General features: G+C 41.9%; 1 protein-coding gene across 2 annotated transcripts in view; it reads left to right on the forward strand.

Annotated features, from left to right (window-relative positions):
• The first annotated feature begins 336 nt into the window (after positions 1 to 336).
• The window catches only part of FRMD3 (FERM domain containing 3), a 115182-nt gene continuing 90232 nt past the window's right edge, over positions 337 to 25286 (forward strand). For both annotated transcript variants that reach the window (XM_069961789.1, XM_069961791.1), the window contains exon 1: positions 337 to 920. In XM_069961789.1, coding sequence (XP_069817890.1) covers positions 741 to 920 — 180 coding nt within the window. In that variant the 5' untranslated portion in view covers positions 337 to 740. The remainder of the gene's footprint in view (positions 921 to 25286) is intronic.

The following is a 25286-nucleotide window of genomic DNA, read 5'->3' on the forward strand; positions in this document are numbered from 1 at the left end:
GGACCAGTATTTGTAATATATAGGACCAGTATTTGTAATATATGGGACCAGTATTTGTAATATATGGGACCAGTATTTGTAATATATGGGACCAGTATTTGTAATATATGGGACCAGTATTTGTAATATATGGGACCAGTATATAGGACACTGTATAGTTCCTAGTGTGTCCCCTTATTAGATGTAGGAGATCCCAGTGCTCCCAGTATACATCAGGTGACATCTACTTTTATTATCCCCTCTGAGTAATACTGGCACATGCGGCCGTGTTATGCCCGCCTGTAGCCGGGTGTTGGGCAGGCCGGTCCCTCCCTGCGGGCACACGGGTCCGGGCACGGTGTGACCTAGGAGGCGGCAGAGCTCCCGGTGTGGGCGCTCCATAGGGCAGCACTGCCCGCCGCCTCCTCCTCGCAGACACCAGTGCGGACTCCCTCAGAGCTGAGGAGGTGACGCTCCTCACCGCAGCCGCAGCCTCGCTCTCACCGCCGCCGCCGCAGCAGCACCCCCAGCCCCGCAGCTACCGCCGCCTCAGCCGCAGCAGCCCCGCCATCCCGGGAGCTCCCCGCAGCCTGTCCCCTCAGCAGCAGCAGCAGCAGCATCCCCGGGCTCCGCTCCCAGACCCCTCCACGGCCCATCTCTGGGGGGAGGGAGGGGGCAGGAGGAGGAGAGACGAGGGATGCTGCTCCTGCGCTCCTGCTAGCAGCCTTCGCCCCTTGTTGTGCTGTCTCCAGCCGAGGTGCATGTTCGGCTGCCAGTGCACCGAGCAGCAGCAGCAGCAGCAGCAGCGGCAGCAGCGGGAGCGGCACCCGGGGGCCAGGAGGATGATCCGCCTCAGGACTCCCAGTATGAGGTCCCTGAACGTGGAGATGCGCTGCACCGTGCGCCTGCTGGACGACACCGAGATCTCCTGCAGCATCCAGGTACGAGACCGGGAGGGAAAGTTACAGCGGCGGCGACCGGGGGCAACTTTATGCGGCGATGTGTGCCAGGACGCGCGGGGAAAGTTGTGTGTAGCCGGGCATCCTCCGCTCTGGGCGGGCAGCCTGCCGTATATTTACATCCGTATTCCCTACACGTGAACCGTGTGCCAGGCGCCACCCCCCCTCCTCTCATCTGACAAAGGAGGGTGGCATCTCCGGGGTGCCAGGCTGCAATGTGAGGGGTCAGACATATAACCCTGCCTGTGCCCACACATGCCATAACCCTGATACCCAGCTGGCACAGTAGCTACATGGGAAATAATAGGCTCCCTGGTATCTAGTGAGGATATACTATACCCCTCAGGTACTGGGTGATATTATATCCCTGGCATCTAGTAGTTAGGTTGTATCCAATAAAAGACTGTTATACTGTACTATGGCACAGATGGCACAGCCTGTCCGAGACCTGGGATCAAATCTCATAGAAACATAGAAGATTGTCGGCAGAGAAAGACCACTGGGTCCATCTAGTTTGCCCTATTAGTATTTCCCTTCCTATTCTCTTAGGATAGATATAGGTTTACATTCTGTTATTGTAGATTTACAACCACCTCTGCTGGAAGTTTATTCCAAACATCAACTACACTTTCAGTAAAGTAATATTTTCTCCCGTTTCTTCTCATCTTTCCCCCAACTAACCTCTCACTGTGACCTCTTGTGCTTGAGTTTAGTTTTTTTTTTTTAACTAAAAAAAAACACTTCCCTCCTGAACCTTATTTAGTCCTTTAACATACTTAAAGGTTCCAATCATGTCCCCCCTTTCCCTTCTTTCCTCCAGACTATACAGATTCAAATCCTTAAGTCTTTCCTGATATGGTTTATGCCTCTCACCCTCCACCATTTTTGTAGTCCGTCTTTGGACCCGTTCTATTTTATCAATGTCATTTTTAAGGTGAAGTCTCTAGAACTGGACACAGTATTGCAGATGTGGTCTTATCAGAGCTCTGTACAGCAGGATCACAATCTCCTTATTCCTACTGGTTATACCTCTAGCTATACAGCCCAGCATACCATTATATATACAGCCCAGCATACCATTATATATACAGCCCAGCATACCATTATATATACAGCCCAGCATACCATTATATATATATATATATAGCCCAGCATACTATTATATATATACAGCCCAGCATACCATTATATATATATATATATATATATATATATATATATATATATAGCCCAGCATACTATTATATATATATACAGCCCAGCATACCATTATATATATATATATATATATATATATATATATATAGCCCAGCATACTATTATATATATACAGCCCAGCATACCATTATATATATATATATATATATATATAGCCCAGCATACTATTATATATATACAGCCCAGCATACCATTAAATATACACAGTGCAGCATACAATTATATATATATATATATATATATATATATACAGCCCAGCATACCATTATATATACAGCCCAGCATACCATTATATATATACAGCCCAGCATACCATTATATATATACAGCCCAGCATAAGATTATATATATACAGCCCAGCATACCATTATATGTATATATACAGCCTAGCATACAATTTGCTTTCCCCACTGCCTGGTTACACTGGTGACTCATTTTAAGGCTGTCAGAAATCACTACCCCTAAATCCTTCTCCTCTGAAGTCTTTGCCAACACAAAACTGCCGATGTGATACTCGAATAGAGGATTCCTCCTTCCCAAGTGCATCATCCCAGCAAAACTTTTTCCACATGTTTTTCTCCCAGTTCCTTTCCCATGACATGATACTTTCACGTCTCCACCCTGAGTTGTACTACATCCCCCTGAATAATACGGAGAACCCATTTGTAAACATGGGCAGTTTTATGGCGGTCTGTGTGTTAGGACAACTTGCCATAAATGTCCTTTATTGTTGTCACCTGATTCCTGGGCCGATTTCAGCATGTCTGGCCGGCCATGTAATGTGTGTGGTAGCTTCCCGATTCTCCCCTGATAGATGCTGTTAGTGGAGAGAAGGGTTGGCGTGTTGGATTTTGACTACCTGGTCCTTTTGTTTTTAGGGGAAATAAATCCCTACCATAGGGGTCTGGCAGCGACTCTCTCTCCAGTCAGAACATATAAATGCTCAACCAAGCCTAGCATTCATGTGTTTGCAGGAAGCGGGAGAGATAGCTTTTGCTGAAACAAATGTTCAGCTGGAAGGTAATGTGTATGGCCACCTTAAAGGTCCCCATAAAGTTTAGTCAAAAGTCAGCAACCCCCCCCTATCTTCACTGGGACTGACTGTCTAATATGTATATGATGTCAGGGGGAAGAAGGATGGGATGTGCTTGATTTCATCTGCTGGATCCTTTTATTTACATGGCAGCAGCTTACTCTTTCCTTCTTCATTGGGAACACCTTGGGTTGTGCCAAACAGTCATATGTACGGGCAGATCAGATCAGAAGAGATAGTTGTTGGTAACTATTACTTTGTCCAGGCTTGATGGAAATTGTAGTTTTGCCACAGCTACAGGGCGGAAGGTTCCACATCCCCGGTGTACGGGCAGCTATAGCTAGGAGGTTGATGGTTGGACAACCCTTAATTGAAAAAAGGGGGGTCCGAGCATACATGATCAATGACCAGAAAGCCTCCTGAGAGAGTTCTTGCCTGAACTATAGACGTATTGTCTTACTCCCAACCAAAATCTCTGCTTCAGACAATTGCTGCCTTTCATTGGTCCGGTATCTTTTGGACAGATTGGTCAGTATTTTACTGCAGGAGGAAACTTTTGGCTTTGAAGACCTTTCTAATTTTAGTGAAAATCGTGACAAGTTAAGTTTGCGTTGACCTTAATTGACCTGTGGACTTAATAGCTCTTCGGCTCTTAGAACAATACTACCATTACTGCTCTGAGTGATTTTATGGTGAGTGCCTGTACTACTATGTGACAGACCCTAATAAAAATGTTTTTGAAAAAGAATACCACCACCACGGCAGGTTTAGCGTTGCCATTCCACACAGGTTAGTGTTCCTTGTTCTAGGTCACAGTTGAATCTTAAGAAATGTTTCCACAATTGAGCTTTAACCATTTGAGGACCAGGCCCAAAATGACCCAGTGGACCGCGCAAATTTTTATCTTAGTGTTTCCGTTTTCCCCTCCTCCCCTTCTAAGAGCTCTAGCACTTTCAGTTTTTTATCTACAAGGCCATGTAAGGGCTTATTTGTTACAGGAATAGTTGTACTGTGTAATGGCGTCATTCATTTTACCATCACATGTATGATGGAATTCCAAATATATTATTTATGAAGATATAAATTGGTGAAATCGCAAAAAAGAATGCAATATGGTAACGTTTGGGGGGTTCCTGTGTCTACGTAATGCACTATATGGTAACAGCGACATGATACTATTATTCTATAGGTCAGTCCGAACACAACCATATGCAGGTTACACAGATTCTCTAATGTTATATATTTTTTTTAAATGAAATCCTTTTTTTTGGCAATTAATTATAAATAAAATGGGCCTATTGTGACGCTTATAACGGTTTTATTTTTTCACCTACGGGGCTGTATGGGGTGTCATTTTTTCCGCCATGATCTCTAGTTTTTATTAATACCATATGTGTGAAGATCGGACGTTTTGATCACTTTTTATTAATTTTTTTTTATATATAATGTAACATAAAATCGGTAATCCGCGCACTTTTTTCCCTCTTTTCGTGTACGCCGTTTACCGATCACAATGACGCTTGTTATATTTTCATAGATCGGACAATTACGCACGCTACGGTATATTATATGTTTATTTGTTTATTTATTTTTATATGTTTTATTTATATAATGGGAAAGGGGGGTAATTTCAACTTTTATTGGGGGAGGGGTTTTGGGGTAGTGTGTTAGTGTTTATAACTTTTTTTTTTTACACATTTGAAGTCCCTTTGGGGGACTATTACATAGATTAGTTTGATTTCTACACTGATGAATGCTATGCCATAGGCATAGCATTGATCAGTGTTATGGGCGCTCTGCTCATTGAGCCTGCCTGTGCAGGCTTAGTGCAGCAGATCGCCGATCGGACCGCACTGAGGCAGGTGAGAGACCTCCGGCGGCCCGTTTTACCGATCGGGACCCCCGCAGTCACACTGCGGGGGTCCCGATCGGTAAGTGACAGGGGACTCCCCCTGTCACTTACACTTAAACGCCGCGGTCGCGCCGCGATCGCGCCGTGATCGCGCCGTGATCGCGGCGTTTAAGGAGTTAATGACACGCGGCAGCGCGATCGCTGCAGCGTGTCATTGCCGGTGAGGTCCCGGCTGCTGATTGCAGCCGGCCCCCACCTGCTGTGAAGCGCGCTCCGCTCCGGAGCACGCTTCATAGCGGGAGAAACACCCAGGGCGTACAGTTACGCCCTAGGTCGTCTGGGGACAGACTTCCATGGCGTAACTATATGCCCTGGGTCGTCTAGGGGTTAAGTGTCACTGTCGTTTAATTTTTTTTTGCAGAAATCAGTAGTACAGGCGATTTTAAGAAACTTTGTAATTGGGTTTATTAGCCGAAAAATGCATTTTTATAATGAAAAAGCAGTTTGAAGCTCTCCCCCCTGTCTTCATGATTCTCTATGGAGAGGGGAGGGGTAGAGGGAGATGAGGCACCAAAGGAGGAAAACAAAGAGTTAATTTACAGCTACATCACCAGGCTATCTCCTCTGACAGTCGGCACTGACCTCTCTGACCTCTGAATACCGGCTTTCAGCAGCTCCCTGCTGTGTAATCCTTTGTTCTCTGCTCTCTGCTGCCGACCTATCCCCCTTCTCCCTCCTCCCCTCTCCATAGCACAGACAGGATCCGACTGATGTAAAACAGCCGAGATTTCCTGATAATGAGCAGTGGATGAGAGAGAGGGGGGAGGGGGGGGACCTGGGAAAAGTCGTACTGAATGCAGATAATGGCATATTTGCCTAATAAACCCAATTACAAAGTTTCTTAAAATCGCCTGGACTATGGATTTCTCAAAAAAACTAAACAAAAACAAAAAAACACAACAACAGTGACACTTTAGCATATGCCATGGCTGTCACAGGATAGTGGGAGTTATAACTTTGCTACTGCTATAGAGTCACAGGTTTGGGATCACTGTACTTCTTTTACTTGTATATCAGGTCTTACTGACAGTTCAGTATAGGTGCAGGGTCAGATTGTGCCGCATACTGTGCAATTCTGCTTCTATTCTTGAAATTAGATGCCATCTCTACTTGTTTGCAACATGTTTCTATGAGAAGGAAGAAGTGGTCAATTGATGGATTCCCATTGCATTCCTGCATTTTGGTCACCAATAGCTGCACAATGTACCTGATCAATCCCGGCAACATTGTGCTGCTATTCTTGCCTGTATGAGGGCGTAGTTGTGGCTGCATGCAGTGACCACAATGTGGCAATGCACTGTTACTGAAATTGATGGTCAGCAATTTACAATGCAGTGCAGATCAGTTTTAGGTTGTGTTCACATTGTGTGTTTTTTTTGTTTGTTTCTATTGCCGAAGTCAGCGAGACACATGGGAGTTCACCAACTACAAAAACATGACAAAACAGAGCAAAAATTCACAGTTTGAGCTGCTAGAGCATGTTAGAGACATAAATTGGTGCATGGTGTGAATGCTGCGAATAGCAAAAATTGTGCACAAATTTAGTGACTTTTTGCAGTCTGTGCAGTTTTATTAACCCCCTCCCCCCTTGTGTATGAACACCCTGTAAAAAAAGTCTTTAAAACGTGTTACATGTGTTGTTGTTTTTTTTGTTTTTTTTAAAGGGTGTTTTTTATGCTGTTTTTTTAGGCGTTTTTTCAGGGCCAAGATCTGCTCTTAAATTGTAACACATGACTTCTTTTTTTCAGTGCTGTTTTTCAGCACTATTTACATTCCCCTTTGAAGTTGCTGAAAACCGCAAAGTCTTTGCAGGCAGCAGATTTGTTGCCGAGATTTCTATGCTATGTGTGAACTTACCTCTCAGGTACAAATATGTATTACATAGGACAAGTGTAAATGTTTATGAATGTTTAGCAGTGCGGCCAGTGATTGCCTGAGCAGGTACTGCCTGTATGTTGAGATCAATTATTATTTTTTTTTATGACGACCCCTTTCAATCATAGTATGGGAGCACATAAAAGGCATTTAGTGGGCTATAAAACACACAAGTCTATGTCTGCATAAAATATACATGTTCTTTACGTGGAAAGGTTTGCTAAATATTTGATACGCTCCACCTTTCACATTCTTGGGCTTCGAATCTTCGTAGATCTATAATTTACTGGTGTAGCTTGTCACTTTGTAGTGTTTCAGCACTGGTTAGTTCCAGTTCTAAGCACTGCAGGTTGTGAGATATGACGTCCCCTCACAGTGATAAGTGGCGGCTGATCTCTCCTCCCTCACCACTTAGTAGTGCACAGGCTCTTTCATATAATAAAGTCATTGGGCAGTGCTGACACTAAGGTTGGGCTATATGTCCCTGCTTCTGACGTGAGACTTGCTCTAGATCTGGCACTTACACTGTTATGGGAAGTAAGTAGCTAGTATATAGGACAAGTACTGTCAAGCAGCACTAAGTTACAATCATATGGTAACCGCAAAGCATGATAATACTTGGTATACACACAGCATTGAATTGGATAGCCCACTGGGTCTAGTTCTGATTCTTAAGGAGGATATTGGTAAAAAGTGGAAACAAGATTTTCCCTCCAAAAAGTTGGAGCCCCCTTACCCCTTTGAGCTCAATCAAGTCATGGGGAGAACCGCACAAATGACCTCTGTATTGTTCGTCCTTTTTTGCAATCACCCATCGGCCATACTTTTCACAGGGCGATGTGCGGCCGAAGGCCAATGATTTTAAAGAGGGTAAAAATGACCAGAACAGCTGACGAACGAGCGCAACACATTTTCTAAATCCTCCCACATTAAAAAAATAATGAAATTAGAATACGGCCTCCTGTGATCCTATTGATCCAGTTGTGTGATTAGGTAAATTAGATTGTAATTGGTTTCAGGAACTGGTATAAGTGGGAATATTCAGGGCAGAGCAATATGATCAGCATTATATAATCAATACAGAGGAAAAAAGGAGTTACATAAGCCAACCAATAGGATATGTTCACACACAGGAGAATTTGTGCAACCAAAAATCAGTTTTGTATCAATGGAGCTGTTTCTGCAGCAAGTGTATGGATTTCTGCAAGCCCCAAATAAATGAGATACTGTAGTTGAAACTTTTTTTTTGTTTAGCAAAAATTCTCCTGTATATGATTATATCCATAAGGACCCTGTGTCCCCTTTAGTATAATGGTTTCATTGGTTTGTATGTGCAATACTACTGTCCTATGTGCCTTAGTTAAAGGGGTAGTGCGGTGCTAAACAATTATTCACTAAATAACACACATTACAAAGTTATACAACTTTGTAATGTATGTTATGTTAGTGAATTGCCCCCTTCCCCGTGTTTCCCCCCACCCACGCCACCCCCTCTGGGGCGCCAGCTGGACCAAGGATGACATTTTAGTGTTGTTAATGTTGAGTGGCATTTAGGGCTTGTCTCCCTAGGTTGACTGCTCCTGTTTTGTATATATTTTGTGTACTGTAAGGCTATTTAAATAAAGATTTTTTTACTTGATGTGCTACCTTTTTGTGCATTTGCATTTTCTTCATAGTCCTACTATGTGTATACGCTCCGGCTGGGATCCCATAGCAGATAAGGCAGTGTTCCACACCGTACAAAGTACGGCCGTTGATGCCGATGGCAACAACGGCTGTACTTTTACGTAGTGTGAAAATAGCCTTAGCTGTGATCTGTGTAGATGACATTTTCATTATTATCTCATTATCCCTAGTATAATGACAGGTAGTGGTGACAATAGTTCTTCCAAAGGTTTGCCTTCAAATACATTTGACCCCACATATATACCTTAAAGTGCTGCAGAGGAAATGTAGGGGACATCTACCCATAACGGGGGGGGGGGGGGGGTATATAGGGGGGTCATTGTCTATGGCAGGGACGTCAAATTTGCAGGCCCTCCAGCTGTTGAAAAACTACAATTCTTATCATGCCTGGATAGCCAAAGCTTTAGCCGTTCAGGCATGAAGAAAATTGTAGTTTTGCAACAGCTGGAGGGCTGCAGTTTGACACGTGTTCTATAATATCCGTACGTTGTAATAAGACTATGAAGAAGTCTTGCCTTTAAAATATGATTCATTTAAAGGGGTTTCTAGGACAAGAAAGAAATAGCTGCTTTCTTCCAGGACCAGTGCCACACTTGTCCTTGGTTTATGTACAGTATAGTATTGTAGTTGTAGCATAGTTGATGTGAATTGAGCTGAGCTGTAATACCACACACAACCTGAGCACAGAAGTAGCACTGTTTTTGGAATGAAGCAGCTTTGTTTCTAAAATTCAGGATATAATCCCCTTTAAGCCCAGAAAGGCTGATTTCTCTGCTTTCTGTATAAGATCCTTGTAGAATCGCCCATGTCAGCTGTAGAATCCGAGCTGTGATCCAGATTCTCCCCCTTATTGTATTGCCTTCGGCCATAGAGAAGCTCTGCCAGAATAGCACAATGGAGTGGCCAGGCTGCAATGTAATATGACTAAAATACACATTTCAAAGCAATTGTTTCCTACAGGTTTCTTTAAACAGAATGAGAAAAGTGATGACAATTTTATATTTAGAAATAGGTTTCTACAAAGAGATGTGCCTGGCTGTGATGTAACCTAGAATCTAGTCTTTAAAGCGACTCTGTACCCACAATCTGTCCCCCCCAAACCACCTTTACCTTCAGATAGCTGCTTTTAATCCAAGATCTGTCCTGGGGTCCGTTCGGCAGGTGATACAGTTATTGTCCTAAAAAACATCTTTTAAACTTGCAGACTGTGTCAAATTGGCGTGGCCTAGAGTGTCTGTGCATTAGGCTGGCACAACCTCTCAATCCTTTCTCCCCACCCTCCTCATCATTAGGAATGCCACTGGCAGGATTTTTCCTATTTCTTTGCAGTGAACTTTGCGCAGGTGCCTTAACGATCCAGCCCATGTGCCGTGCTGACACAGGTGATGAATAGGAGGCAATCTGCCTGGAGCATTCCTAATGATGAAGAGGGTGGGGAGAAAGGATGGAGAGGTTGTGCCAGCCTAATGCACAGATACTCTAGGCCTGGCCAGTTTGACACAGGGCTGCAAGTTTAAAAGTTGTTTTTTAGGACAATAACTGCATCACCTGCCGAACGGACCCCAGGACAGATCTTGGATTAAAAGCAGCTATCCGAAGGTACAAGTGGTTAGGGGGGGGGGGTCATATTGTGGGTACAGAGTCGCTTTCACAATGGTTTGCTTTGCAGGACCATGTTTTGAGGTGTGCAGACATGAGACTAGACAGTTTGTCCTGCAGACTACATCTTCCCTAGGGATAAGACTCCCACCTTAGCAGGTGACTGTCTCTTAGGCTCTTAGTTCTTCGATATCTGTGGCGCCCGCTAGGTAATTTCTTGACTGCACTGGTCACAAATAACTAAGGCCGGCCTCGTGCATAGACATTTATATTCTGAAAAAGTTCCGTTATGCAGTTTGTTTTACATTCCGATCCATCAGTTGTTTCTAGGTGACATTCTCCTGAAGAAAAAAAAAGGACTGTCCTTGTAAGATGAGCCCTTTTTAAGGACATTGTAGCCTCCATTTTGGGATTTGAAGGGTTCGTCCTTACATTAAAGACACCATCCATAGTATCATCTAGAATTTGATTGGGCAACTGATTTATTTCCATTAAAATGTCTACGGACTCTTGACGACACCCCCTCCCCCCTTTTTTTTTCCTGCTGAACAAACGAGCAGGACATACTTCAGGAAAAAGTCACAGATTTTGGCAGATTTAGGTGCAACATACAGATCTGTTAGTGTTCCCGTGGTGCTGCACAGGCCGTATTAGTGGTGCTGGTCTTTACATTGTGCACAGCTCTTTGGCCAATCACACAACTTTGGCAAACAACCATTCGACGGGTCCAGCTGATTGCCCCCTTCCCCCTCCCCACCAAGGCTCTCGATTATTGCACCAGTCAGGGCCTGGGTTATTACAACTAGTCTTGTGAGCCTTCCTCTCTGTTTTGATCAGATTTGTCCCTCTGCTGATTATTTTTTGTTATATAATACATGGTGTTTGTGTAGATTTCATTATTTCTTGCTTGTCTTGCTGGAATCCATCATAGATTATTTGACCCCCTGTTGCTTATCGCTCTGGCTGGTGTTGCTCTCCTGGCGTGAATCCGCTTTGCTTGGTTTGGATATTGGCATTTTGTTGGGGCCCTGACATATATTCTGACTACCCGGTCATTGGCATCACTGTATGATGGATCTGGCGCTGCACAATGGATTCCATTATAAAGAGAAACCACAACTATAGTGCATGTAGATGTAAGTAACCTCCTGTGCTCCTTATTATTCCTCCTTATATATTGGGGGAAGAAGTTTTCTGCAGATAACAGCTTGCCACACTGATGACTAGCAGAGTGTTTACTCTCTTCTAATCTCTGTAATTTCTCTTCCCTCGGTGACATAAAGTTTGCTTTGAGTCACCCATCACAGCTTCTAAGAAAAACTACTTTTACTATTTGCAGACACATCTCCCAGCTGTCACCACACCCCTGGACTAATATTATAGTGTTGCTATAATGCAAGTATCACTTTGCATTGTCTCCTTACAGATCTATAAGAAAAAGTTAAAGGAGTATTCTGGGCACAATTTACTGATGTGTTATCTACAGGTAACAATCCACATCAATAACTGATCAGTGGGGTGTCCACACCCAGTACCCACTCCGATCTGCTGTCCAGTGTGCAGTACACAGTGAATGGAGTTTCCATTCATCATGTATTGGTGGTGATACGCAACTGCAGCTCAGCTCCCGTTCAAATATATAGAACCTGAGCTGCAGTTGCACATTACCACTGCTACTCATTGAACAGGGATAACTTCATTCAGTGCATATTGCCCTGCCGAACAGCGTATCGGCACAGGTGCCAGATTTTGGCACCCCACCAGTCTGGAGTACTATTGTTCATATCCTTAGCCCACCCCAATGTAGTTGGCATTGTAGTCACTGTATTATTATACGTAGTATTATGTCCCAGTGAGGCTTCCATTTCTCTCTGTAATGATAAGTCGAGATTTACATGAAAGTGGCCTCAACAGAATTATGGCAAAGGTGACACCAAATACAATAGATAATGTTCACATTATCAGCCTCCCCCCCTCCTTGAGGAATGACTTTTGCACATGTCACAGAGCATGCCTACAAATGTGTCCCATACAAAGAATAGGGTCTAGAGTCCAGGAGTAATAATGTACTAAAATTAAACTAAAATTACAATCATAACAAAAAAAAACTTGTTTCAGTATCGGGATCTAGCGAGTAAAGACAAATTTAGGCAACACATTTCCTTTACGGTGTCTTCACACACAACGGATCTGCAGCAGATCCGCAGCAGATTTGATGGTGCAGATTTGATGCTGTGTTCAGTTATTTAGATTAAATCAGCTGCAAATCTGCTAAAAATCCGCTGCAATACGGTAAAACGTACTTGTCCCCTATCTTCAGTTTATGGGACAAATGAGAGATTGTGGGGAGGGGGGGGGGGGGGGTCCGACCTCTATACCCCCCGTTATCTCTAGTTTGGCCCCCTGCTCCTTTCTTCTGAATACAGCTGACCCGTGGCTCTATTTATTCTCTATGAAGCTGCCAGAGAGAGAGAGCAGAGTACAGCACTTGGCTCTTTTCGCAGGCCCCATAGACCCCATACAGCTCCTGCTAACTGTATTGAAAACAAAGGAGTAGGGGGCAATCTGGAGGTTCCCAGGGGGCACAGAGGTCAAACCCCCGAAATCTCTTACTTGTCCCCTATTTTGTGAATAGGAGACAAGTAAGTTTTAATCAGAAAACCCCTTTAAGAGAGAGGTCTCCTGGTCTGGACTCCAGTCATCCTTGTATTACTTGGATGGCCAGTTAATACTACATTTCATTCTAGCAGGAAAATTTTAAAAGAGTTGTCTCACTTTTGGGGAGTTCACTCACAGCATTTTGGCAGGTTTCTCCTTCACTTTTTTAAGCCAATGACATAGTTTTCATAGATCCAAAAGAATTAGGGCAATATGGCTAACTACAAATGTATGACTCCTTTCTACTGAAGTCATTACTGCCTCAAAAAAAAAAAAAGAATCCTGGGGGTCCTCACATTGTGTGGTCAGCTCTCCTGTCACATAGCACCAAATGCTCTGTAACCACACAGTGACATTATACTGAGCATTGTCTCCTGGTAAGCATGCATAGTTGATAATATAATTAGCGAAAATTAATTATATAATTAGCCCTAAGCTGATACACAGCCTGCATGATGAACAGGTGTCTTCCTTGTGAGAGCGCACAAAGGACTGGGACTTCCTGTGTTTGGTCTCTTTTTTTGAAAAGAAAAGACCAAATGTTGGCATAGAGAGGGCATGGACCACAGTTTAGCTGTATGTATAGTGCTGATAAAAAAACAAAACAAAAACAAAGCAGGTATATTGCAGAATGGATTGCGATCCCAACACCTGTTGTTTTCCTTAAAAAAAAAAAATTGTGACATTGCCTTTAACAAAAGGTTTATATAAGTGTATTAACATGACTAAACCAGCAAACATGGCTGAATGCATCTGGATGCTGTACACAGAATTACTCCCACAGATCTCACTTTTCAGTGTGTTTCTTTAGGGCATAAGTGTTGTGAAGCAAACCCCTGTGCATTCTCTCCAGCAGCAGCAGCTGCAGTCAGTGACTACTGAGAACACCCACGTGCAGCGCTAACCGCTGTCATTAGCCACAATTATACTCTTATCCTATAGCATCCTTCATTAAGATATTGCTCTTGATTCTTCTGGCTCCATTATTAATAGCAATTTCATATATAAACAAACTTGTAGGTTATATTCCTCAAGTGTGTTTGCTGTAGTTATGAGATTGGATGAGTGCATTAAAGTGTGATCAGCATACTTCTCATTTTGCTGTGTGATGGTTAAAACAGTGCAGTCTTTCTGAAACTTTATAAAACATTAATCTTAAAGAGAATTGCATACTGCCCTAACACAAGATCGCAGCTAGTGTTATTTGCTGGTCTCGGGGAGAAGGGGCCACTGGGAATCTTTCATCTATCCCCCCCCCCCCTTCTCTCCTCTGAGGTCTCTATGATTGACAGGCCCCATGATACACAAGCGAGTGGGGGAAGATGAAGGGAAGCTGCCCAATGGACAGACACAGACACATTAACACTGGCTGTGAGACATTGTTCGAACTCTGTTTTGTCAGAATATCTGTTTTACAGTAAAACATAGTCAAAGGGCAACTCCAGCTACATGTTTTTTTGTTTTTTTTTTCAAATCAACTGGTGTCAGAAAGTGCCAGAGATTTGTAATTTACTTTTATTTGTACTTGTAAAATCTCAGCTGCTGTATGTCATAGACATAGACATAGATATGTAGGACAGACAGCTGCTGATAACTACTGTAAGACTTGAGATTTATTAATAGAATTAAATTAAAAATCTCTGGCATTTTCTGACACCAGTTGTTTTGAAAGATTTTTTTTTTGCTGGAGTTGCCCTTTTAAGAGGTTTTTATTCTGGCCACTAAGTCAAATAATACCTGTCTCTTCCGGCCCTGGAGAGATCCCTTTTCATAGGATTGTAATGAATGAGGACACCTGTAGAAATGATATAGGATTCACCATTTATGTCACCACCTCTCCGTCCCTGCACATGGTTATCTCACCAGGTCCTAGAGCATGCCTAGGAACTTGATAGAATTCAGCGAGTCAGCTCCAGACGTGGCTGTTCTAAAGTATCTCTCTGTCTAAATAATGGTAACAAAGCTGACCACGCAGTCAGGCAATATGGCTGCCCAGGGGGGGGGGGGGGAGCGGTGACGCAGCGGTGCTGAGCTGAATCAGCTCGGCATTGCCTTGTCTCCTACTGATGTTACACATGTAAGAAGTGAGTACATATTTATACTCACATTCACTAAAGGGAGTGAAAGTACGTACTTACAGCTCCTAAAGATCCAACAGTCCCGAGTGTGTCACAGCCCGGCCACTACTCTCAGAGCGGAGAGAGGTGGTTGGGAATCTAGGCAACGAGCTGACAACTATACAGGGAGAGAAAGGGGCCAAACTTCTGAAGAAATCTATTTTGCTAATGCAAAGCATATGCAAAATTACTTTCTTCTGCATTCCCTATCACCTAACCAAAGTTTAGGTGATAGGAAGACCCCTTAAATACAATTATTTTCAGAAAATGGGGGTGGTTTAGAACTATCAATGTACAGACACCAGTACTTCATGTCTGGCTTTCATGTCTTATGGGGTTCAGTCAGTAAAAGACCCTTTAATAGCTGATGTTATTTGTTATTAGGTGACATCGAGCCTTTTTGTAAGTGCTTTAGCAGCTGGCATGAGCATTTATTAAGATCCAGCCAGCATGATATTGTGACTTCTGTAATGGATTAACTAAAGGTTTTGTTGTCTTCCGTCGTTGCCATCAATTAGTTCAGCAGTGATGTGATCTGTGTGCCAACTATACTCCATGAAAAGCCAGAAAGCCTTTTTTTTGGATTTGATTTCAAGCAGGGACCATGTTGTGATTCAGCAGCAGATACTTTGCTTCGTGGCTGGGGGGTAAAGGGAAGCAATAACTGCTTTAGGCACCAGAAATGCAACTGTTGCATAGGCTGCAAATTGTGTCCTGTCAATATGCAAAGGTTCATTACAAATGTTTATGTTATATCCCCCGATTACCTCATTATTGTACACGAAGTGTCATTATTCTTCCCAGCCTGAAATATATTCAAGGCATTTCTATTATTTGCCTTGTAGGTCATTCCAGGCTTGCAGGACAATAGATGAGCCACCTTTGTTGTAGACGTTCTGACAAAAGGAATGACATTGAGAGCTATGCACATAAAATTTATTGTTTTTTTTATGCTTTTTGGAATGCATACAAGACACGTTTAGCTTTTTAGATGCACCCATACGTAGATGGGATTAGGGTCTATTTTTTTCTTGTTTGTCAGACTATTTTTAAATGTAGCTACTATAATTACAGAATCCCCCATACAAATCCAAACACACAAACATAACAAATAAAAATAGAAATAATAGTAAAAAAACCTAATTGTAAATTCACGTGTTTATTCTTACTGGGATCTTGATGGACCCCGAGTATGAAGAGTTAAATGTAAGATTGATCGGCATTTTCTCACAGTGCATTTGTTAATGGTATGGATCTGATATCATTCTGAAAACCAGTTATTGTGCACAACAGAAAAACAAGAATTAGGACAGGAGGTAAATGGGATTATTTATCTGACTCACTGTAATATATTCCCGTTCCATCGACTGTTTTGTGGTTTCCTGGGAAACCCATTATTTTTCTTTATCTGTACTATTATGCAGCAGATGGAAATGTTATGACTTGTGTGTCTGTCCTTTTTCATTTTCTAATGTATTCTGAACTTCCTGTAACTCATTATCCTGTAATTTGATATATTCATGTATCATTAGAAACAATTCTTTATGCATTACTTGATGTTAAAACCCCCCCAAAAACAACAAAAAAACCCCAATAGTTATGTGTTTTAAAAGTGAAATACACTTGCAAAAACATTGCTGTTGCATATTTAAAGTAGATTCTCGGGTATTATAGAGACAATTAAAGCATTCAGAACAGTCAACCCTTGTGCACTCAAGGTAAGGATACATAATAACTGCGAGTGTTTCCTGATGGCTTCTAGATACCAGTAGGATTTTTTCTTGCCACCACATAGAGTAAAAGAAGAAGAAAATGGGAATTTATTAGAAAGATGCTAAATTGTGAATTTGCATACTATTTGGCAGGAAGTTTCTTTTTCTGGTTAAGGTATTAGTGGGACTAAATTTGGGGTTTAGTTAAATAAAGCCATATGGTAGGATTAATAAATAGGAATTTAAAGGTAGTTAAAGGAGAAGTCTGGCGGGGGGAAAAAATCATTTTGGGCAGGCGGTGGGGGAAAAATACAAAAGAAGTTATAGTCACCTGTCCCGGTGCCCTCCTAGACCCCGCCGACTGTCTTCTGAACTCCCCTCTGGCTACGTCACAACCTGGCTGATGGATGCCCCGCTCATCAGGATGCCGCTGCAGTCACTGATTGGCTGAGTGGGCTAAATCCCAGCCATCTGTGATGTCGTGGGTCGTGACATACCCAGAATCCGGGAGAAGATAAAAGCCGGCGGGGTCCGTGAGCTCTGTGATGCAGCACAGCACAGACTCGGGGGGCGGTAAGCATATTGGCTTTTTTATTTTCCCCCCATCCCCTGCCTGTAGTGATTTTTTTTTTTTGCCCCCTGTTGGACTTCTTCAATTTTTACTTTGGTTGGTTGTTGGTTAATGACCATCAAGACAAGAGTTATAATTTTATAAACGTTTTATACTTTATTACTTTATGCCTTTATGAAAGTAAAACATTGGGTTATTTCTGTGTATTTCATAGAACTGTTTTGCCCCAACTCAATAATAAGCCACCTATGCTACTCTCATTCATTCTCTGAGGCTCCTCTTGGTAGCCAATGCGGATGCTGTTATCTACACAGCTCTGATCCTAAAGATAGTTGGTCATTGTGAAGGTAGGAAATCACTATAACCTGTTGACTCTCTTTGATCGTGCTGTCATATAAATCATTATTATTGGTACAGGGTGTGTAAATGTTACTTGTCTTGACACCTAAATTTATGATTTTTTTTTTGCCTAGCGCCTAACGCTCAAGGATGCATTTCTATGCTGGTAGGAAAATCATAGCAATAGAAATGTTTATCAGATCCCTGTATTGAATCACTGTCTTAAAAATCGCTTTGTGTAAAAGGGTCTGTCTACCACCTACATTTTTGTGTTTAATATAAATATCATATAATGGCTTGAACTGCTTGACTCAGTTTAAGGGACTATGCACACCGACATATTATGGCTTCATAGGTTGAACTGAATGGAGAGCCCTGCCTTGATATCACTGGGATACATGAACTCCGAATATCTTATTTTTCAGTTACAAGCACACGTTCCCTCTCATTCAGCTGATTACCAACCCGTGACATTTAAAGAATCTGTTTATCGTACTGGGGTCTGTTTCTTTTGCCTTTTACATTGCCGCTTTTCTGTAACAATCTCCCTGAGGCAATGAACACAAATTCCAGTTTTGTTCCCTGTGTTTTATTACAGGAATAGGACTAGATAGTGAATCACTCTGTATGTAAAACCTCTCCAAAAGGCCACGTCTTTTAGAAGCCCACCTTAACCCCTCCTCAACTAGGCCACATTTTCTGCAACACATTTGTAGCTCCCCCTTAGATTGTGTATGTTGGCCATCTTTTGTAAAGCGGACCACCTTTTTCATGGACGTTTGGGCAGTAATCTGTATTTGGTATGGAGTGAATCTGTCAGGGCCCGGGCCGCGCAATTGGCTCCTGGCTCCGCCGGAGCATGCGGACGGACTTCTGGAGACAATGACAGTGTCCATAGTAACTGTTTGGGCTGGTTGCTAGGGACGCGACAATAGCGTCCATAGCAGCCACACTGCTACTCATGCTTTGCTGTTCCTTGTTCAAGCAGTGGCTAGGGTTTCACTACCTGGCCGATCAGCATAGGTATGGTGTGTTCACTGACTGTTGACTGACAGCTGACACACCAGTCAGCTATCGATGTCTGGGCAGGACCTGGAGCTTCAGCCCCAATCATGCCAGGTGCTGGGACTCCAGGCTCCATAAGTATCCTCACTTTTCTCATGTACCTTGCCTGCGATAGTGCCTAGTTTACTAGTTTATCTTGACTCAGCAATTTCCTGCATTATATTCTGGTTATCTGACTTCGACTACCCCTTTAGACACGTTTTTGTACTGCACTGCTTGGTTGTTATTGATCTTGATTTCTTACAACGCTCCCATTGGGTTTGTCTGTCTTCTTTTGTTCTGTGCAGCACCTTTGGAAAGATCAGGGACTGTTGTCCAGTTGTCCATTTGGTGTTTAGGGCATCTGAGGCAAGTAGGTAGGGACAGACAGACGGGCCGGTTGCCAATGTCAGGGCTCACCTGTCCTTGTGTTTCCCTGTCCCTTTCCTTACAGTGTCTGTTCATAGAACCAACAACTATTAAGCCATGTTTAATAGTGCCATCACTAAGACTGTTACGACATTGAATTTCCACATCCTAGGAGTAACGTTACAAGTCTAAATGTAATCTATATGTTAACATTACTATGGCAAAACATAGAACCCATTTGATGTCAGAAAAACGTGTTACCCCATGATCTGTACTTTTATCCCATATCTCCAGACTTCATGTATCTTCATCTATTTATCTATCTCTTTAAACAAACAGTCACAGCACTCGTGGTGTGAACAGGGTGCTAGACGGCCACACCAGGGAGCCAGATGTGTAGCTAATATATACTTCAAAAGAAGCCTTAGCACTAACAAAACGTATAAGTTCAAATAAGTGGTTTATTATCCCATGTGGAGGTAGATACAGCAACGTTTCTGCTCACATGATGCGTATTGCTTGAAAACAGCTCGCTTTGTGCGAGCAGAAACGTTGCTGTATCCACCTCCACATGGGATAATAAACCACCGATTTTGAGGTTCTACGTTTTGTGAGTGCTACGACTTCTTTTGAATTATATCTATCTATCCCCCCTTTTTCAGAACAGCTCATGCAGCAGTAAAACAGCAGAAACTACTAACTCCTAATGGATTAGAATCCTGCAGGGCTCGCAAGGTCCCCCTGCTCATGCCAGCACATGTCCATGCCCGTATGCCAGGCAAGTTCACCAGTGACCATCTGGATGATCCAAAGGAGGCACTGAAGAAGGTCATGTGGTCAGCTGAGAATAGAACAAAATAGAACTTTTTGGTATCAACTCCACTCGTCGTGTTTGTAGGAAGAAGAATGAGTACAACCCCAATAACACAGTCCAAACTGTGAAGCATGGGGGTGGAAACATCATACTTTTTTGTAAAGGGGACAGACGGACTGCACCATATTAAAAGGGTCATGGATGGGCCCATGTATCACAAGATTTTGGTAAACAACCTCCTTTCCTTAGTAAGGACATTGAAGATGGGTTGTGGCAGGGTCTTTCTGCATGACAATTTTTTTGCGACGCAGATCATGGTCCCAACATGAACCCGTAACACCTACGGGTGTGTGTATGGGTCTACAGAAATGAATGGGCAGAATAAACGTATGCGTGAAAGGGGCCTTATTTAATTTTATGATTCCTTACTTAATTCTAGTTAAACAGGTATATAATATTCAAGGAGTTAGGACTCCCCATGAGTAAGGAATAGATTGCAGCCAAATGATCCTAATAGAAGACTGTGTTTAAACGTGTTTTCCCTTATTTTTCATCTTCTTGGCTATTGATTTTTAAGGATGGTTTCAACCATACGTAATACATTCCTTGTTAGTCTCATAGCTTGGTGTTACCTCTCCATCTCATAGATAGTTTATCCTATGCTAGCCTATAAATGTCTAATTGCCTGCAGCATTGTACAGAGGAGAATGATGTGACAGCTGGGTGGTTTCATTTCTTTTTCTCCTACATACAGCTCGGATTTGAATTACAGGTAGCTGGTAAGGGGCGAACACAGTGTAGTCCTTGTAATAAAATCTAGAAACATGTCAGATGTTTGCCATCATTGGCGAATGTTACTATCAGGATAACCCACAAAACCGGACCCTCACCACAGATGGTTATATACTGACAATTACCAATTCAAAGCCCAACAAAAAGTAATAATACAGTGTCAAGGAGTGCCAACCATACAATTGTGGTTCTGGTGGGAATAACACCCCAAGTGTTCCACTGATGGGTCCTGAGGACAACATTTTTTCCCCCAATACATTTTACAATTGAAAATGTGTTCCTTTAACCCTGAAATGTATGTGTCGGTACGAACCTGACCAATATAGAGCATCAGGCACAGCATACTGCACTTTTATATCTTCATTGCATGATGTATCGCTTAGGGCTCAGCCACACTAGCGTTTTTCTTTGTTTCTAACGGATCCGTCCATATTAATTAAACGGATGAGCATAAACTGATGAGCAGACTGATGCAAACTGATTGCAAAATGTTTTTTTTAATGGTCCGTTTGTATTTTGGATTAAAAAAACTGACTTTTGTACATCAGTTTGCATCCGTTTGCATCAGTCAGCATCCGTTTTTCTATCCATTTATTTTTCTTCTTTGGTTTCTTGCTGCTTCTGCGCATGCTCAGTGCAAAAACGGATGAAAAAAAACGGATGTGAACGGAAATACCTTCCGTTTTAGATCCGTCCTCATTGACTACAATGTAAAAAAAAAAACGGAAGTGCACTTTCCGTTCGTGATCCGTTTTTTTAAGCGGAAAGAAAAATACTGCAAACACTATTTTTTCTTCCGTTCAAAAAAACGTCTCTTGAACGGATTGCATGCAAACGGAGCACAATTAGGGCAAACGGAGCACACTAAAATATCATGGGAATTTATGGGGATTTTAACAGATCCGACAGTTTCCGTTTTGCTTACTCCAAAACGGAAAAGGTAGACGGAATGGTTCCGGATGGTCAAACGCTGATGTGAACGTAGCCTTAGATTAGTCTAGGATCTTCTGACTACACAGGCTAGGGCTGCATAGCATGTTTTATCACACTACTAATAAAGCAAATGTAACCCATAAATCAAATAAACATTATTACAACCATTACAAATTATATAAACACTTTAATCATTTTCATTAAGAAAAAGCTTAGTCGGCATTTGCATAATACATTTTAGTGAAGCATTCGCAAAAATGCATGTTAGGATGGAGAAAGCAGCCAGCCACAGATTGTTTTCTGCAGGTAGTTTCTTTTATGAGCTGCTTAGTGGATATTAGTGTCCAACTGCGGCCCTCCAGCTGCTGCCGAAATACAATTCCCATCTTGTCTGGACAACTAAGTTGGACGCCCCTGGTATACTGTAAATGCTGTTTGGCACTGTGCAATAGTTACAAAGAATTAAGACGTGGGGAACAAGTTTTGTTCAGTAAAACCATGGGTAGAGTATCAAGGTGTTACATCTATATTCTGGACAGTTAAACAGGTAGGATGTGCACATCAGAAAGAGGTCTTTATATGATACTGATGGATTTGCATAGCGTTCTCTCATAGTAGTAAAATGTAATTTTGTCTTGTTGGTAAATTCGACAAACTAGCTTGTAGAAATAAATGCAGCATAGTCATAAATTAATTTAAAGTGAATGCATCTATATTTATTTTCTTAATTAAAACCAGACATTGATATATATATATCTTCTCCTTTTAATTTTTAAAAAAATATTTTTAGTGAATATTTGTGGGGAAGGCCATCTTGCTTGCACCTTGGGGATGGCCATCTTGCTGTTAACAACATTCAGAGATCTGCTTTACAGAAACAACACGGACTATTAAAAATAATAGGCTGGAATAGTATATGTACTTATATGGGAGGCATGTTCTTTGGCATGCTCTATGACCTGTGTAGCGTGGGATTTGGGGGACCATCACCTATTGTGGATGGTGTTATTTAAAGGTAGGTCTTACTGTTCATTGTAAGCCTTCCTGTAGTGATAATATAATGAACTGCTAAGAACTGCCCATTGGCTCAGTAGTCAAATTATTACCCCTATGACATGTAATCATTCAGACCAAGTTTCATGTGCCATTATGTTTCATTTTTATTATATCTCCTTTTTCATTGTTGAAAGGCCCAGTTCCATCTTGTCTTTTATTTCTTGTCTCAGTTGTAGGGAGAACAGTGTTTTTTGAGGTTCAAGAAGGAGGTAATATTTTGGCAGAAAAGTTCTTCCATACTAAGGGCCAGTTCACACGGAGTAAAACTGGCAGAATTCCACCTCCGTGTCATACTGGCAGTCTATGGGAGCGCCTCCTCTCTCTGTGCGGAAGAATTGACATGTCAATTCTTCTGAGCGGAGAGGTGCGGAGAGAGGAGGCACACAAACCTCCCAGAGATTGCCAGTATGACACAGAGGCGGAATTCCGCCAGTTTTACTCCGTGTGAACTGGCCCTAACTGTGCTTGAAGGTAAATTTTCTACTAGTTTTTGAAACATAATAGCTGGGTGGTGTATGCTAGTTCTTTCTTTTATCCCTTTATAGGAAAATATGCATATGCCATATGGCGTGGTACTTGAGACACTAGACTCAGAGTGTAAAATAATATGTTTTGCCTTTGGCAGAATAAGCTGAAGTATTACACATTGTACTTAAAGGATTTTACTCATGTAAACAGTTGAAATTGCTTGTTTTGGTGTGTGATTCCCCTTCCTTCTTCTTCCAACCCTGCAGATTTAAGAGTTAAAAAGCTATTATCTGCAAGGCTGGCATATTGGACCATGCTAGAGCAAACATCTCGTGTGACAACTGCTCCATTTGATATTGTAAATAATTGAACAGTTACAACCTTTCATACTCCATGTTGTAGATCCTCGGTATTGACTTGACATGCAAATGTTTAAAGAAAAGAATAGAAATCTCTGTCAGAAAGCAATGGACTGATCCCTGTTCTGCACTATAAACAGGAGGCTAAAAAGGAGAAAAAGAACATGTGCCACCAGAACTTGGAGTAAGATCTGTGAGGGAACAAAGATCTGGTTGTCACACATTGACAAATATCTTTTTTTGTTATTTTTTGTAAAGTTTTCAGATGTCTTTTGAATGGCCACATTTTATGAAGCTCTACTAAACCAGTTCTTGCTCACCATACAACCCGTATGATCTTTTACTCCCTCCCTCTTTTTTGTTGTCAGAGTTTTGCTTTAACTGAACTGAGACCTGAAATCTGAGCACTTGCCTCCAGGGTTTCCGATTGTCGGTAAATCATGGAGAGTGATGACTTTCACCACTATGACTCAGTGTATTTAGGCTTTTATGCTATGTTTATGTCAGTTTACCACATAACAAGGGTGTCTTCATTTTATTACTGCGCAGCTTTTAGTGACCAAGCCAAATAATACTACAAAGCTTTATAGAGAGTGAAATACAAAGCATAATACATTAGACAATATATAGTATAAATGATTACCTATAGGTGTCTATGTACATAGAAATAGCTCATGTGTCATTATAATTACTAGTAACAAACATACATGTCCTGCATAGCCCTTCCCTGCAATACAGTTAGGTTTACGCACATGGTTCCTTTGATTCTGTTATTTTTTGTTTTGCAGTACAGGAGCCTAGCAAGAATTCTGTGGATTTTTCATGTGAATTTGCGCACTACCTGCAATTTTAACAAATCTCACCTACATGTTGCAGGTTTTTTCCATACGGAAATTGACTTGCGTTGCGACTTGCATTCACTTCAATGTAAAGTGCCGTCGCCGCACATGTGTGTGAACAGCTATTATTTCCATACGCTGTTCAGTGGACATTGTCCGGAAATAATAGGCATGTACATTATTTTAACGAACGGGCGTTAAAAAAAACCTGATGTGGGAACACAGCATTGAAGTCAATGCAATGCCGGCCCTGCAGTAAAGAACGGACGCTGATTCCTTTGCAATCAGCGCCCATTCTTTACTGAAAAAGAACATAGTGTGAAAATAGCCTTTCTGTTTTTTGTTCGTAGTGTAACATAGTCTATGGCTTTTTTCACACACTGTAAAATAAAGATAAAATACGGACGTAATTTTGAGGTAAAAATACTGCTGCATTCTCGCTATAATAATGAGCTCCGTTGATGTCAGTGGGAAATTGAACAGCAGCGCACACACCGTATAATGAACATGCTAATTACTTACAATCTGCTTTTGCAAAATGAGGCCCTTTTTTCATCTGTTCACACATTGTTGTTTTTTCACTCAAAATTATGGTCGTATTTAGCTTTTATTTAATTGTGTGTGAACCTAGCCTTAAATTATGTCACCTTTAAAATACTAAGAAATTCCTCAAAACACGTCCTGTTGGGGGTGCTTGAGGACTGGAGTTTTTCTGATCATGATGTCTGGTTGTTGCCAACACAGTGGAATAACCTGTAAGTGATTGGTAGTATTAGGTGTTATGGCTAAATAAGCAGGGTTTTCTATTATTTTGTGTATTTTATATCGCACAATTTTACTATTCTGTCGAATTATTTTTATCTTACTTTGCCGCTTTTTAACCATTCTAAGAATGAGCTTCCAGACACAAATGTGAAGTAAGGTGTCAGTGAACATAGTGAGCTCAGACAGACT

Source organism: Dendropsophus ebraccatus, chromosome 3 (genome assembly GCF_027789765.1).
Source record: "Dendropsophus ebraccatus isolate aDenEbr1 chromosome 3, aDenEbr1.pat, whole genome shotgun sequence".
NCBI lineage: Eukaryota > Metazoa > Chordata > Amphibia > Anura > Hylidae > Dendropsophus > Dendropsophus ebraccatus.